The sequence below is a fragment of the Rhineura floridana genome, chromosome 16 (genome assembly GCF_030035675.1).
Source record: "Rhineura floridana isolate rRhiFlo1 chromosome 16, rRhiFlo1.hap2, whole genome shotgun sequence".
NCBI lineage: Eukaryota > Metazoa > Chordata > Lepidosauria > Squamata > Rhineuridae > Rhineura > Rhineura floridana.
In genome coordinates this window covers 10,537,105-10,553,124 of record NC_084495.1, presented here as the reverse complement: position 1 = coordinate 10,553,124, position 16,020 = coordinate 10,537,105, and the positions used below count along the sequence as shown (strand labels likewise).

The 16,020-nt window shown below is 43.1% G+C and overlaps 1 protein-coding gene across 8 annotated transcripts in view; it reads right to left on the bottom strand.

Moving 5' to 3' along the window:
• The window catches only part of DCX (doublecortin), a 147,449-nt gene extending 131,649 nt beyond the window's left edge, over positions 1 to 15,800 (bottom strand). For 2 of the 8 annotated variants that reach the window (XM_061598733.1, XM_061598734.1), the window contains exons 1-3: positions 15,693 to 15,794; positions 5,742 to 5,826; positions 4,921 to 5,047 (exon numbers count right to left, since the gene is read on the bottom strand). In XM_061598733.1, coding sequence (XP_061454717.1) covers positions 4,921 to 5,047; positions 5,742 to 5,815 — 201 coding nt within the window. In that variant the 5' untranslated portion in view covers positions 5,816 to 5,826; positions 15,693 to 15,794. Of the gene's footprint in view, positions 1 to 4,920; positions 5,048 to 5,737; positions 5,827 to 11,336; positions 11,458 to 15,692 lie in introns of those variants that run through there. The other 6 variants (XM_061598731.1, XM_061598732.1, XM_061598735.1 and 3 more) reach the window with 6 other exon arrangements.
• Between the last annotated feature and the right edge of the window lie 220 nt (positions 15,801 to 16,020).

Sequence of the window (16,020 nt, the reverse complement as noted above, 5' to 3'; positions counted from 1 at the left end):
TCCCTAAGCATGAACAGACTCAGGGGGGCTTTAGGGTTTGCAGAAGTACAAAAACTCTTTAGGGCAGCCTTTCCCAACCTTTGGGTCTCCAGATGTTACTGAACTACAACTCCCATCAGCCCCAGACAGCATGGTCAATGGCCAGGAGTGCTGGGAATTGTAGTCCAGTGACACCTGGGGACTCAAATGTTGGTAATGGCTGCTTTAAGGAGAAAAAAAACTAGGAGGGAACCCTTTCCTCCATACTCCAATGAGTACTGAGCATGCTCAGTGACCATGGGATGTTGACTAACCAATAAGGGTATGACAGACAATTGGGGGAAGAGTAGGTGAAATGGAATGGAGTGTTGTGGAGGCAGTATGGCTGAATGGGGCACTGAACAGGAGCACTCCACACTGCAACATTTTGTTGCAGGTCCCACTTTTTTCAGAGCTTGGAAAAGTTACTTTTTTGAACTACAGTTCTGATCAGCCCCAGGCAGCATGGCCACTGGATTGGGCTGATGGGATTTGTAGTTCAAAAAAGTAACTTTTCCAAGCTCTGCTTGTATGTGTGTATGTTTTAAAACCTTGGAGCAGCCGTTCCAAACCAGTGTGCCTCCAGATGTTGTTGGACCACATCAGCCTCAGCCAGCATTGCAAATGGCCAGGAAAGATGGGAATTGTAGTCCAGCAACATCTGGAGGCACACTGGTTGGGAAAGGCTGCCTTGGAGGCTTGATAGTGGAAAGGCTGATAGAAACATTTTCATTGGGTAAGTAAATGATTGTCATCCCACCAAACACCATCGGGGTTTTTTTCTGAATTAAAATAACCCAATGCTTTAGCTTTTCATCATAGCCTTTCCTTGATTGTGTACTCTGAGGACGCAAAGGTGCAAGAGTCAGACCCAAGACCACCAGGATGAATCCAGTCAGCACCTTGTTCCAATCTCTCATTAGCTAATCTAATGACTGTTGAGATACTAATGGGCCTCTGTGATGATGTTGCATCAGTTTTTGCTGGGTACAGGAAATATGGCTTTGTGAAGCTATCATCTTAATCATTTCAGACACGGCCAGTGACTGAAGATCTGGGAATACATCAGTTTCCCCCCCACCAATAAATCCATTTAGATAAAAAGGCAGGTTAAATTTAGCTCCTTGAATTCAATTACCTGGCCTAAATGAAGGAAACGCACTGCCCTCCAAACAGTAGCAGAGAGTCAGCATCTTCCCATAGCAATTAAATCAGGCTTAAAATGTAGCTGCCCTGTTCCTTGAGGAGACCCTCCTCCCCTTGGTTTTGAAAAAGGGACATGAAAAGAAATCTGGTTACAAGCAGTCACCACAGCAGTCCTGGTTTGAATCTTACTATAGCCACAACCTCACTACGTGGCCATAGTCAATGTCCTGCCTCCTAACCATAGCTTTCCATCTGCATTATGGAGCTGATAGGTGAGGTCCAGTGTGAGTGATTCTCAGAGCAGACCCAATGAAATCAATGTACTTACATCCACTTATTTCAATGGGTCTGCTCAGAGTATGACTTGTCATTGGATCTCACCCAATCAGATTGGAATAGTGAGATAATGGTGTGCAAAGTGATAGCATTCAAAAGTGTTCAGTTAATGCTAAAGTTTATCACTGCAGAAAGGCAGAGAGACTGTGCTCTACTAGCACAGAAGCCTGGTTTCTACCTGAGGAGCTCTGGAACAGAGTTCTTCAGCTTTGACTGTCCAGATCATAGAATCATAGAATAGTAGAGTTGGAAGGGGCCTATAAGGCCATTGAGTCCAACCTCCTGCTCAATGCAGGAATCCATTTTAAAGCACACCAGAGAGGTGGCTGTCCATCTGCCTCTTGTATGCCTCCAGCAATGAAGACCCCACCACCTCCTTAAGTTGTTGCTTCCATTGTCATTCTCCTCTAACAGTTAGGAAGTTTTTCCTGATGTTCAGTTGAAATCTGGATTCCTGTAACTTGAGCCCATTATTCCGTGTCCTGCACTTGGGATGATGGTGAAGAGATCCTGGTCCTCCTTTCTGTGACAACTTTTCAAGTACTTGAAGAGTGCTATTATATCTCCTCTCAGTCTTCTCTTCTCAAGACTAAACATGCCCAGTTCTTTCAATCTGTCCTCATGGGGCTTTGTTTCTAGTCCTCTGATCATCCTTGTTGCCCTCCTCTGAACCCCTTCCGGTTTGTCTGCTTCCTTCTTAAAGTGTGGTGTCCAGAACTGGATGCAGTACTCAAGATGAGGCCTAACCAGTGCTGAATAGAGAGGAACTAGTACTTCATGTAATTTGGAAACTATGTTGCTGGTGTCCTGCTGTGTGGCTGGACAAGGGCTCAACCAGAGTGCAGGCTTAGGCTGGACAGAAAGAGCGTTGGACCAAGATTCAGGCAGGACACAAGTCTAGGCTCTGGAAAGCGTAGAGCTCTGACGTTGCTCCAGTAAGAAGTAAGTTGAAACCAAGCCCTTTTATAGCAGTACCCCTATAGCAGGTGCTAGCACCACTTGTGGCGCAAAATGCTGTTCTCAGGGATGTAGGGGTGTGGGGTTTTGGAGGGTCTTAGACCCCTTATGTTTTTGGGAGCAGGGTCCCAGCATCCTGCAAGGCAATCAGCATGAAAGGGGAGTGTGTTAGCCACTGAGGAGAATCTTCTGACATGCTTCCTTGTCCTTTCCTGCTGACTGGAGCCAATCAGGGTGAAAGGAGAGGAGTCAAACACTGAGAAGACTCTTCTCAGTGCTAACAATCTCCTCTTTCATGCTTATTGGTTCCTTGGCATTCACAAGGATCTCATTCTGAATCTGAACCCTGCAGCAAAAAAAAAGCGGGGAAAGGGGTATGGCTGTGGCTAACATGAAGGGACCCTGCACTTCTGAATTTGCCATTACATTACTGGCTGTTCTACTTAAAGGGACCTTCTCTTAGTAACCTCCTACTGCAATGGAGTGGGGAAGATTCAGTCTTCCGCTAGAGTTCTTGGAGTCAGAGAATGGCAGTTGCTATATCCTTGGACCAGGGGGAGGGGACACTGGCCCCACAGGTTCACCTGGTGTCAGCCTGTCTAACGCTGGCCCTGTGTGCCCTTCCCCTTCATGTTTGGAGTCCTCACCTCCACCACTTGATGAAGAGGAATCTGACTCCTCGTTCCTGATATTTGAACCCAACTCCCATAACCCTCAGCCAGCTTAGCCAATGACCAGGGATGAAGGGAGTTGTAGTCCATCTGGGGGGGGCACCATGTTGGCTACCCCAGATGTAAACAAATCAACTGTGCCTTTTGATCACAGTCTGAGAAATTGTCTAGCTGCTCAAAAGTATTAGAAGGATATTATATCACCTAGTATTGGCTGTGCGATTCCATCGACAATGCCCAGCGATTTTGTTTGTATATTCAAACCCTTGTGTTAAACTGGAACACAGATAACCAGTGGCTAATTTGTTGACTATGCTAGCTAAACACTGGGGGGGAAGAACATCTGGAGAGTTAAGAATTTGAAAACTATGTTGATGTGTGTACTGACTTATTTCAAACATTTATAGGAAGTTGAGAGTAACTCATCTGAGACTTTGTCAACACAATGGAGTCCATTCATATGTTATTGGAAGAGGCCTATGCCTTGGGTGGGTGGGGGGCATCCACCTGGAAGAATTAGCTCCATTCCAAGCTGACTTGGAATGAATGGGACTTTTGATACATGTGATTATTGTAGGGATTTCTTCATCATTTTTCCTATCTCATAGTCTCTTATAGCAGGGATAGCCAATGTGGTGCACTCCAGATGTTGCAGACTAGAATTTCCATCAGCCCTAGCCAGCATTCCCAATGGTCAGGAACCATGGATGTTGCAGTCCAAAACATCAGAAGGGCATTGCACTGGTTGCCTCTGATTTCGGGCAAGCCCATCCTGACTCAGAGATCATGCTTCATCAACCTTGATACCCACCCATAAAAGCAAGGCTAGAGTGAAAGGCTACAATGATGTCAGCAGATTCCAGGAACCCTTTGTTGTGAGATTTCTGTGGGTGATTGGTGAGTTTGTTTGGGGCCAGGGCGGATAGGTGGAGTCCTGGGTGAGAGCCGGGAAGCTGGGTGGTGTTGAGTGGGGAGGTGTGTCTGAAAGAGAAGGAACTGATATCAGCTATAGATTTATTAGTGACTTGTATTAATGGTTTTGTTGAGCATTTTTGTAAAGTTTGTAATTATTGTTTTAGTTAGATATATTTTTATATGTTTGGCGGTTATAGAAATGATCTAAATAAAAATAAGTAATAAAATGAAAGCCTCTGATTCTAGCTCCTCCAAGCCACACCTCCTTGAGGGGATCCTGTCCTCATCACCTCCCTCCACCAGATCCTCCAGCATTGAATGGGTGAGTAGGTCAGTCCTACAGAAGTTCCACTCCCTGCTTCCTCCTGCCCCACCCCCAAGGCCTGGGAGAAAAATTTAGGGAAGCCTCTTCACTATTTAACTGATGCCTCATGATGTTTACCCAAGCCCTCCATTTGGGAGCACTCCTGGATTAAGTGCTGTCATTGGAAGACCAAGTATCCATTGAGTTGTAGCCAAATAAGTTTTCCTCAGAGTAGATCCACTGAAATTAATGGCCCTAGTTTGCTATGCTCATTAATTTCAATGGGTCTACTCTGAGTAGGACTAGCATTGGACATAACTCTCATTGTCCAGGAATGCTTTTTACCAGCTTCGAGTACTAGGGGCAGGACCTTTTCTGTGGTAGTCCTGTATCTCTGGAATGCCCTCCTTAGAGAAATTCATAATGCAAAACATCTGAAGAGCACAAAGTTGGCTACATCTTACATTATTGGTTTCCCTCCCTGTATCTGTAAGAAAAAAAATTATATTTGGGGAAAGTCAATGGTGCACAGGACAAGAAAGTCAAAGGAAAAGGGGGTCCATCTCAGCCTACCAGCAATGATTCATTGAGACATGAGCACTCAAAGGTGCTGGAGGCAACATCCATTTTCTCAAAGGTTGTAGGTGGGTTTCTTCTCCTGCACTTCTGAACTAGTGGTGGGGTGTCATCATTTGTATTCCTAGGTTCAGAAAAACAAATTTGGCCAGCATTAAACACCTGGAACATTCTTCTCTAGCTCAGATTTTAATCCAAGACAGAGAATTCCTTCGACCCTATCTGCCTGTAGGAATATAAGAAGGAATTGCTTTCCATTCTGTCCTGTATTAGAGACAACATAGGGGCATTTGTACCCACTAATTATTTGGCTAATGATACCATTCCCAAATTTAGAAAAGCGTTTACGCTAGCCAAGTTTAACATCTTGCCATCGGCGCTTTTGGAAGGTAGATTTAAAAATAAAAACTCCTTATAGCGAGCAGGTGTGGCCATGTGATGCCGGAGAAGAAGAGACAGTGGGTCATGTTCTATTTTATTGCTCCTTTTATCAAGACCTTCAATTTTCTCTCATTACCCCAATTTTAGAAAAAAAATTCCAGGTAGAGATTATGCATTTTATCAAGAGTATCTTTGGTCTCATCAGAATGCTCAGGTCACAGTTAAAGTGGCCAGTTTCTGTGCCGTGGCCACAACATGTTGGACAGCTATGCTGAATTAACATAATTAAAAGATTTTATAACTGGGCTTTTTATCAGTGCCTGTATAGTTTGTTTGTTGATGTTTGAATTTTAATTATGCCCTATTGTTTTAATGTTGTGTATTTATATTTATATGCTGATCTCTGATCGTAATAATAAACTTATTTACTTACGTGCCTTATATTTGTCACATACAGCACTGTTTCCATTCCACTGCCATTGGTCTTCCACCAAAAAACCATGTTATTCATCTCGCTGTCCACTGTGGCAAAATTATGTTATTTACATAGCTTATGTAATTAATTCTGTAAATTACATTGTCATCATGTTATTCCACCCCATTCATTTCAGTGCAAAGGAAACACAATGCAAAGGAGTGGGGTGAAGACATGATCAATTATGCACTGTTTGCAGACTGAAATCAACAACAACAGTGAATACTGATTGATCATATTCAGTGGATTGGTTTCTATTCCAGGCATGGGACGAATAAGTGAACACTGGCAATTTCTGCTCCCGTTTGCATTTTCATAAGAATTATCTGACATCCTGATCTGCAGGAGTGCCTACCTTTCTTCTTTCTGACCTCCCAAACCCCTTCCATTTACCTTTGTTTCTGCTCTAACAGTATAGGAATAGAGGAAAGGAGGAAGGTCTCTATCTCCCCCTCTCCATGCACTCTCTGATGCCAGGCAGACTGCTGTGGCTACATGTCAACAGCCAGGAGCAATGGGAAATCTTGTTTTCCCAGTGCTACTCAATAGAGAAATGAGGGATGGGGAGAAAAATCGCTCCCTTCTGCTGCTGCCAGACCAGCAACAGAGGGAATTTGGGGGTGGGAGAGAGGGGCAGAAATGCACGGAGGTGAAAGATCAGTCCCTGTTAGCGGCTTCATCATGGGTGTACCAAGTTTAGAGCTGGGCTTAGAGTTGGGATCAGGAATAAACAGGGAATCTTTCCAATCAACCCTGTGGAAAGTACTTTGGAATTCTGCCCACCACTACTCGGAACCCTCTACTGGGGTTGGGCAACTGGAGCTTTAAACGACAGCACTTTCCCGGATCCCAGCCTGGATTCTTTGACAGATCTGGGGCTGCAGGCAGCTGTCAGCAGCCCTTCCCAAGATTCCTTCTCCTCACCCCACTGGCAGTTGCTGTGGGGGTTGCTGCTGTGGCTAGGGTTGTCCTTGCGGCCCAGGACAGCTGACTGTTTGTGCCACTGCTCCTCAACACGCTGTCAAAGGTGAAGGAGAGAAGACTGTCTGAGCAGAGAGGTCATAAGGACATAAGAAGGGTCCTGCTGGATCAAGCCCATCTCATCCAGCATCCTGTTCCTCCCAGTGGTCAACCAGATGCCAATGGCAAGCCCGCAAGCAGAACCGGACCACGACAGCGCTCTCTAGCCATCGCTAACCTTATCCTCCAAGAATCCTCCCTGTCTGCATCTGTATTGGAACTATTTTTTAAAAAAACATTTTTATGTATATGGAATTGTTTTTAAATGTTTACTATATGGAACTGTTTGGAATGGTTTTTTGACTTCTCTTGTGTTATGGTTGTAATTGTCTTATTTGTTTTATAACTGCAAGTTTTACTGTTGTAACCCATCCTGGGACCTTGCGTCCAAGTTGGTGGCCAACACTAGCTCTTGCGGGAGAGAAATCCATGAAATGCAGCCTGCTTATTGAGTATTCTTCCTGATTTGTGCGCGGGAAAATTAGCCACCATTGGCTGTTTATTGAGCATTCGCTCTGATTTGTTTGCAGGGAGGTTAGATGGCATTGGGTCCAAGGAGGAGTTACCTCGCATTCAGTACATTCCCCCTATCACTTTTCTTGTCACAAAAAGTTCAATTTTTTTGGGAGGGGAGGTTATTGTGCGATTATAATTGTGCCACCTGAATTTGCTGGTATGTGATTGAATCCCACCCAAAAATAGTGACAGTCTAGAAGCACGCCAAGTATTCTGTGAAGAGGCATTTTCTTCTGTCTGTCTTGAATCTTCCAACATTAGATTGTCCTGGGTTCTAGCATTAAAGAAATAAAAAGTTCTCCATTTCCATTCATTCCACAGCATGCCTAATCTGAAACACCTCAATCATGTCTCTCTACTAAGAATGGAAGATGTATTCACCTCCAACTCAGTTCATATTTAAAGGCAAATCTACCTAATTCACACTTTCCGAAACACTACGTGAACCAAAACACAGCCCTCCTTAGAAATGCACCCTTCTCCAGATTTTGCAACGCAGTTCTCCAGCCAAGTGACGCCTACAAAAATGCATATACTAAATGCAAGTGTGCATAAAAATACATCAATTCATAAAAAATAGCATGCACAAACGAAGGAAAGTATAGCTATTAGGGAAAATATGCTTTGCAAAAATGTGTACATTAGGGATGGAATCTGCCCACCCTGCCACTGATCTGCCCAGTGCCCGCCCACCCCACAACATGGAGAAGGGGAAGGCAGGAGAGGAGATGCCACACCGTGGGGCAAGTGACATCATTCAGGCTGGGATGGGCAAAAAAATCCACTTAATTCTGACTCCCCCATGGTCAGAATTAAATGGATTTTTGCCCATCCCAGCCTGCTGCCTGTTGCTTGCCCCGCAGCATGGTGCCTCCTTTTCCTCCCCCATGGCCTGGCCCTGCTGAGGAGCTGCTGCCGTGGCCTTGCTGGATCACTCAGCCTGGGAAGGGGGCTCCTTTTTTGCATCCTCTTCCTCTGTGGTGTGAGGGTGGGCAGGCACTGGGTGGATCTGCAGCAGGTGGATTTCATCCCTAGTGTATATTGGGTAAAACAGCATACAAAAATGTGCGTATTAGGAGAAATTGGCACTTAAATGCTGATGAATTTTCATGAGGACTTTTTTTTTAAAAGAATTTGCAAACTGATGTGAAAATATGGAGAACTGAACTTCAGATCGAAAGAACAAGTAAGTGAGAGAAACCAAAGCTGACCGATTCACCCTTTGCTCCCCTCCACTTCCCCTCCATGTTGCCTCCCCTTTGGGGCCCCTCTTTTCTCCCTGTCTGGCTTTGGTTCAACTGTGGACACAAAGAGTGATGTCTGCCTGCCACACTGGGTTAGCCAATAAGCACAGAGGAAGAGTTTGGCTTTCCCAGCCAAGTAAGTGCCAAAATCTTAAGGATGGAGGCAATTAACAAAAGGAATGACCAAGCGAGCTATTTTCAGGTATGCAAAGGATGGTTGAGTAGTAGGCATAAATGGTTTTGTTTGTCCACTGACCCAAGACAGTGACTTTCTGGAAAAACACAGAACTGCTCAGGGGTGACTTTGTGAAGGCTGAAATCAACTTTCTCCTTGATAAACATGCCAATTGGCCTCAGGTAAAGAAAATCTGGCAAGATTCTCATTGGAGAAATGCTACAGCTACTCTGTATTTATCAAGCAGTGTACATCATACACTGATGTATCATACACAGAGATGTGTATCGCCATAGACAGAGAGTGCATGCTGTGTAGTGGTTAAAGTGTTGGGCAAGGACCTGGGAGACCTGGGTTCAAATCCCGACTCAGCCATAAAGTTCACTGGGTCACCGTCACTCCACCTAAAGAAGAGGGCAGTGAGAGCTATCCAAGACAGTTCACACAGAAGGCAAGCATCTGTGAAAGCATCCTCGTTGACAAAGTCATCAGCTGCCTTCCCAAAAGCCTCACAGTTCTCAAGGAATCGGTCATGAATTTTCACAACTGAGAATTGATACCGGACATTTTAGGCCGACGGAATGCTTTTGAACTGGGACCAGCCAACGGATCCCATCCCTAATCCAGTAGAGGTGTGCATCAGCTATATCTGCCCCCCAAATAATGAAGCAAGTCATGGTGATTCAGGGCAGACTTCTCACGTTCCCCATTTGGATCATGCTGTTAACATGGCATGTCGAAGTGGATGAGAGAGACCCCTGCCTTTTGAGTAACCCTGTGGCCTCTGTTTTTCCATCAGTTTAAAAGCACAACATTTTTTCCTTTTCTGAGAAATGAAAACAAGCTGACTGAGAAAAGGCCCAGAACTTGAAAGGGGAGGGGCACAGGGGAGAGGGAAGGGGGGCAATCTGTCATTTTGATGGGCAGGCCTTGCTTTTAATCACAGTAAATTCTTTTCCCAATGTACTCCAATCACAGTGAATTAAACATAATTGTTCTTCACATGGAGTTTTTTGCTGTGAGAATGGGGTGCAAATGACTGATTATTGGGCTGACCTGCTTCTTTCCTAATCCTACTCTTACCTAGCAAACAATTTATAATCATGGCTCTCCCTTTTTTCTTCAGGGTGGGTACTTCCAGAGAGGGAGGGGGCTAGCAAGAAAAAAAAGGTGACTTTTCCAGTTTTTTTTAATAAAAATATAACAAAGGTAAATTTGCCTAACACAATAGATTACCAAGGGGTACTTCCCTCATGTCTCCAGTTTTTAAACTGATAGCCCTCCAAAAACAAGGAGTGACAACATTATTTCTGTTTTGCCACCCTCAAAATAGTAAAGTCGGGCCTTTTGGGAGAGCTCTACACCTATACTTCTGAAATTTGGCACCCTCCATCCCCTCAGAAGGAGTGACCATGCCTGCAGTTTGCATCCAATTCTGGAAGTAAATAAAAAAGTGAGAGGCTATTTCTTTTCTTTCTTTTTTTAAAGTATAATGAATGCCCTGGGCAGATATGCCTAAAATTTGGCAGGCTTAATCTACTTTGGAGGGGCCCCTTTGTCTGAAAATTTCACCAATTTATGTGAAAAGGGAAAAGGTATAGACATTTTTATTTATAGCTAAGGGAGGCCAAACAGTGCTTCAGATTCAACATCAGATGCGGACCCCAATAACAAATCAAATTGTAATGACACAGAGTGGATCCAGAACAAATTGGGCTGCTTTGAAATGCTACAGGTACAAGGTGAATCTTGTAGTAACTGCACACTCCTTAGTGCAAACAATGTGAAAGTTAGGCAAAATTGCATATAAAAATGTATATATTATGATAAATGCACATGAAAACACATACATGTTTTCATGCAGACTGTTAAAAAGCAAGCCACACACTGAAAGGAAATGTGGTGAACCTAGAGATGGAACTTTCTGAAAATCTCAATGTCAAGTTATAATCCACACAATTTTTTTCTGCTTCCGATCTCACTCCATGTTATCTATTAGAAGCAAGTTTGTTCTCTCTGTGTTTTGTTAAAATAAAAAAATACATTATGTGCATATAATATATGCATATGTACACACATGCACATATAATGTACGTATAATGCAATGCATGCAGAAAATAGAGACTGCTGCAATAGTCAAAACACGTTTTTTGTAAAGTAAATTGCCCAAGCATAATCTTTTAAGTATCTATTTTTCATAACTAAGAATTGGCTGAGGAGGTGACGGACTGGTTGCCATAGGAGCAAATGGCTGGAAGTAAGCTCTGCATTTCAGAGGATGATGAATTATAACAGCATTGCATTATAGCTACAAATCGGTATGTATTGGCAGACTCAATGAATTACTATGTCCTTGGAATGTAGAGACCATACCTTCTCAACTTAAAAATAGAAAAGAAAAAGGGGTTTAAAATTAGATTCCTAACAATTAAGGTTTGTGGACTGCAGTGTAAGTCCTTAATTCAATAGGCAAGTATCCTAGGGTCAAAGCAAAATAAATAGTGGCAGACTTAGCATTTTGGGGGGGACATCTATTTAGGTATTTCAATATGAACTCATGGAGGACTACAATATAATACAATTTTAAAATTATTGCACCTACAGTAATTTGGATTATCCGAATGGAATTTAGCATTCAACAGCACAGTGGCCTATCAGTTGACAGAAGCTTTTCCAGTAGGTGTAATTTTCCCAATCTCTAGACCCCATTGCAGTGGGCTTGCCTGAATTTTTGATTCAAAGAAAGAAAGAAAGAAAGAAAGAAAAAGATTGGGTGAACAATGCCTTAGGGTCAGTTTGGGAGGGGGGGCATACAGATATTTGTGTATTCTTGTTAATACTAATAATAATTAAATTTATATCCCACCCTTCCTCCCAGAAGGAACCCAGGGTGGCAGACAAAAACAGTAAAAGCCTTTAAAAGATCTTAAAAACAAAAGACTTTAAAACATATTGAAATAAAACATCTTTAAAAAAAAAAAAGAAGCAGCTTTAAAATATCTTTAAATAGCTTTAGAATACCAAGAATACTTGGGTGGGGTCTCCAACCATTGAAATCCATGTATTCAGACAACTGCTGTTGGAAACCTGCAAGCTTAGGAAAGCTAACGTCTAACATATAAGGACTCTGAATAGATATGGGTGAAGGGGAGATAGTAAGAGCCCTTGATCCTGTGCATTCACTAGAAAAAAACCATCATGCCAGTTTCAATGGAATTACCTCATTGTTTGTTTGTTTGTTTATTATTTTATTTATATCCCACCCTTCTTCCCAGCAGGAGCCCAGGGTGGCAAACAAAAACACTAAAAACACTTTAAAACATCATAATAACAGACTTTAAAATACATTAAAACAAAACATCTTTTAAAAAAAAAATTAAAAAGTTTTCAAAACATATTTTTTTAAAAAAACATTAAAAACATTTTTAAAAAAGGTTTAAAAACACCTTAAACAGCAATTCCAACACAGATGCAGACTGGGATAAGGTCTCTACTTAAAAGGCTTGTTGAAATAGGAAGGTCTTCCATAAGCACCCAACAGATAACAGAGATGGCACCTATCTGATATTTAAAGGGAGGGAATCCCAAAGGGTAGGTGCCACAACACTAAAGGTCCACTTCCTATGTTGTGTGGAATGGACCTTCCGATATGATGGTATCTGCAGGAGGCCCTCACCTGCAGGACACAGTGATCGACTGGGTATATACAGTAAGGGGTAAGACAGTCTTCCAAGTAGCCTAGTCCCAAGCTGCATAGGGCTTTGCACATCAAAACCAGAAACTTGAACTTGGCCCGGTGTGCATAAGAGAGGAGCAGGAGAGATTCTGAATTTGTATACATCTGTATATGAATTGAAGATATTGTTAAGGTGGATTAGAGTCATTCACTTCACAAAGAAATTGGTTTTGACCATTCATTCATATAAGCTATGGAAAAATGAGCAAGCAGTATGCATTTTATACATATGCATGTGCTGCACATTGCTGGCTAATTGTCCAGTGAAGGAAGTTGGCTTGATGTTTCCTCAACAGAAACCATTGGCTAGACAGTCTTCTGATAGCTGCAGATCTCTCTGTGTTTTTGAATGAAATTTCCATCAGGGAAAGTGATGCCCCTCTCCCCCAGCTGAGCCCAAAATTAGGTTCTTTTTGGCGTTTGTGCCAGATATGGAATTCACCCAGTGCTTGTTAACTGCAGCAAAAATAAGTATAGAATGTCACTGGAAGAAAAGAGTTGTTCCAAATTTATATGACTCGGAGTGGTTCTCAAGAATTTGGGCGACATGCTTTAGGGCCAAATGTACCAGTTATATGTGTGTGACTGAAGGCAGGTGGTCTTTAGCTGATTCATTGAAAGCTTACAGGTCTTGTAATTTTTGCATAGATCAAGGGTGAGGAACCACGTCCAGTCAGAGAGCTGGATCCAGAGGTGGCCTACCTTCAAACCATGTCTGCAAAGGAAGAATCAGGAACACAGCCATGGCTTGAATTCTTTTTGAACCTTCCTAGGATTGATAGGGTAGGATGTCATAATACTATGCCAGGTGTGGCGAAGGTGGCCGTAGTTCACCCAAAATGACCTGGTGGGCCAATATCAAGATGCCTGGTGGGTTCCCCACCACTGGCACTGATATCAGGTCTAACGGATGGCAAATACCAGGCCAAATAGGCAGGTAGTCAGGCTGTCAAAACAGTGGCGAAGAGCTCAGCAACAGGAAGGCTAGCAGATAAGGTGTCAGCAGATAATAAGGTGGTAGCATCATTCTGTGACATATTCAGTAATTGTCCCCTGTATTGGAATAGTGGCTGTTCATTTATTGAAAGCATTTTTACCCCAATCTTCAGCCACAGAGGATTTATTTATTTATTTATTTATTGGCTTCTGTGGGGTGGATAGAATAGCTGAGGACGCTTAAGTGGTTGTCCACTGGAAGACTTTTCCTCATGTAGAAGGAATGAGTTCTCAAGGATCTGAAAGGTGCCTCATCCATGGCAGTGCAGAGCCTTGGCTGAAGGGCAGGATCCCTTGCAGGTTCAGTGCAGTCATCTTCCAGCTGCCATGCCTCTCCAGTAGAGGGCACTGTGACCCTTTCTGACAGTCGGGGCCAGAGTGCTTCCTGCAATGCTTCTGTTCTGGCATATCTTTCCTGTACAGTTTTGAATCTAGAAGAGGAACCCGGCTTACGATAGGGAACTGAGGAATACTTGGAAGAGTGCGCGACTTTCCTGATACAGGTCTCTGCGGCTTTCTGTCTAGTGACCTGCATTCAGTGATACTACAGCAGTAGCTGCCACTCCTTCTGCTACTCCGCCGATCAGATTGAAATTCACTCCTCAACTTCCTCAGGATGAAGTACACTGTAAGCTTTCTAAAAGATGACAAGGGACCAGAGCAGTCTGACCTTCCGCTGCGCACATACATATGCCTGAATCTACACGCAGATTCAAATGCTAGAGCCAGTATGTTTGCATTTCTCAGGATATGCTGCCAATGCTTGCTGAGCAGGTGAGCATTAGTGAGAAGGTATCCAGTATTGGGCCACTTGTGATGCCCTACCAAACAAAATCATTCTTCTGGGCGGTGGTAGTGAGAATATCATTCTAGGAGGCAAACATTAGGTGCCACCTAGAGATGCAACCAGATGTAATCTAGCCTCAGGAGATGGAGCCACCCAAAGAAGGCTCTTGGCACAATCCTATAGAAGTTACTCAGAAGTAAAGTCCCATTGATTTCAGTGAGGTTTATTCCCAGGTACAGGATTACAACCTGACTGAATTTACACCATATGATATGACTCAGTTAAGTCCAGTGCATTACGATTGCTACAATAAACAGAAAAATCTGCCAAGATGATCAGCAATTTTCAAGTAGTCCATGGGGGAAAATGTTTGGGAAGCACTGCTCTGGGCTTTAGACTCTGGCCTAGCGTAGCCCTGGCCTGGAGCCTCAACAGGTTAGCCCCTAGGATAGGCAACCGAAAAAGAAAAAGAGATCTGCCTTTCCAAAATGGAATCTAACATAAGAACATAAGAAGAGGCTGCTGGATCAGGCCAATGGTCCATCTAGTTCAGTATCCTGTTCTCACAGTGGCCAATCAGATATCCATGGGATGCCCACAAGCAGGACCTGAGTGCAAGGAGCCTCGTTCCTTCTGCAGTTTCATGCAACTGATATTCAGAAGCATGCTGCCTCCGACTATGTCCCATAGCCACTATGGCTAGTAACGACTGATAGCCTTATCCTCCATGAATTGCATTTGTATACCGCCCCATAGCCGAAGCTTTCTGGGCAGTTTACAACAATTAACTTTTTTACACTTTTTAAAATAAAAAAACACATATCTCTCTCTCTTTCTCTCCCTCTCTCTCTCACACACACACATCCTTGCCCTCAGGCATACAATCTAAAAGACACAACACAAAAGAAAAAAGAGATAGGGAGGGAGAAGGGAAAAAAGCCACTCTCAGGAACCAGTTTGTAAAGTTCCCGTTCTTATAAAGACCAGCTAGGGTGAAAACGTTCCCATAATGGAATGGCTGCTGCTCGGTTCACTGAATGTGTCCCAAAAGTTCACTTGTCAGCATCACAAGGCGCACATTTAACACTATTTGCATGACACATTTTATGCCATGAGAATTAACATGGGATCCTTTCATGAAATTTGCCTTTAATAATCATTTTTGTGGCTCTCTAGATCCAGTTCCACATAAAAAAAAGAAAAGAAATTACTGGCCGAGATCATTTCCTCTCTAGTTTGTAACAATGGCTTATTAGCCACCATTAATTTCCAGGAGGAACTTGTTGATTTCCCCCCAATTATCTCTTTTCTTAGCCATTTGTAATCAGCCTTCCAAACATTGCTTTTGTGGGGGCATTGCTGAGCAGGGTGATAATACAAAACGATGCATGACGGATTTGAAAATGTACAGCTCTTTTCATTAGCAATTGTAATCATACCTTAAGACTCATAAGCTGTTTGTAGTCTCGGGCTTGGAAAGAGCCAAAAGATTTGTACTGCGGAAAGGCTTCCACAGTTACTGGCCTCTTAACACTGCACAGGTGTTAAGTTGAGGAGGAGATTCCACTACATTATGGATAGGAATAGGGGCAGAAATTCAATTCAGTTCACATTTAAAGGCGAACTCACCTTATTTGTACTTTCCAAAACAAGATGCAAACTGAAACGTAGCCATCCTTCAAAATTCACACTTCTCTGAATTGTGCAGTGCAGTTCTCCAGCCAAGCAATGTGTAAATAAAATGCATATACTAGGATAAAATGTGCA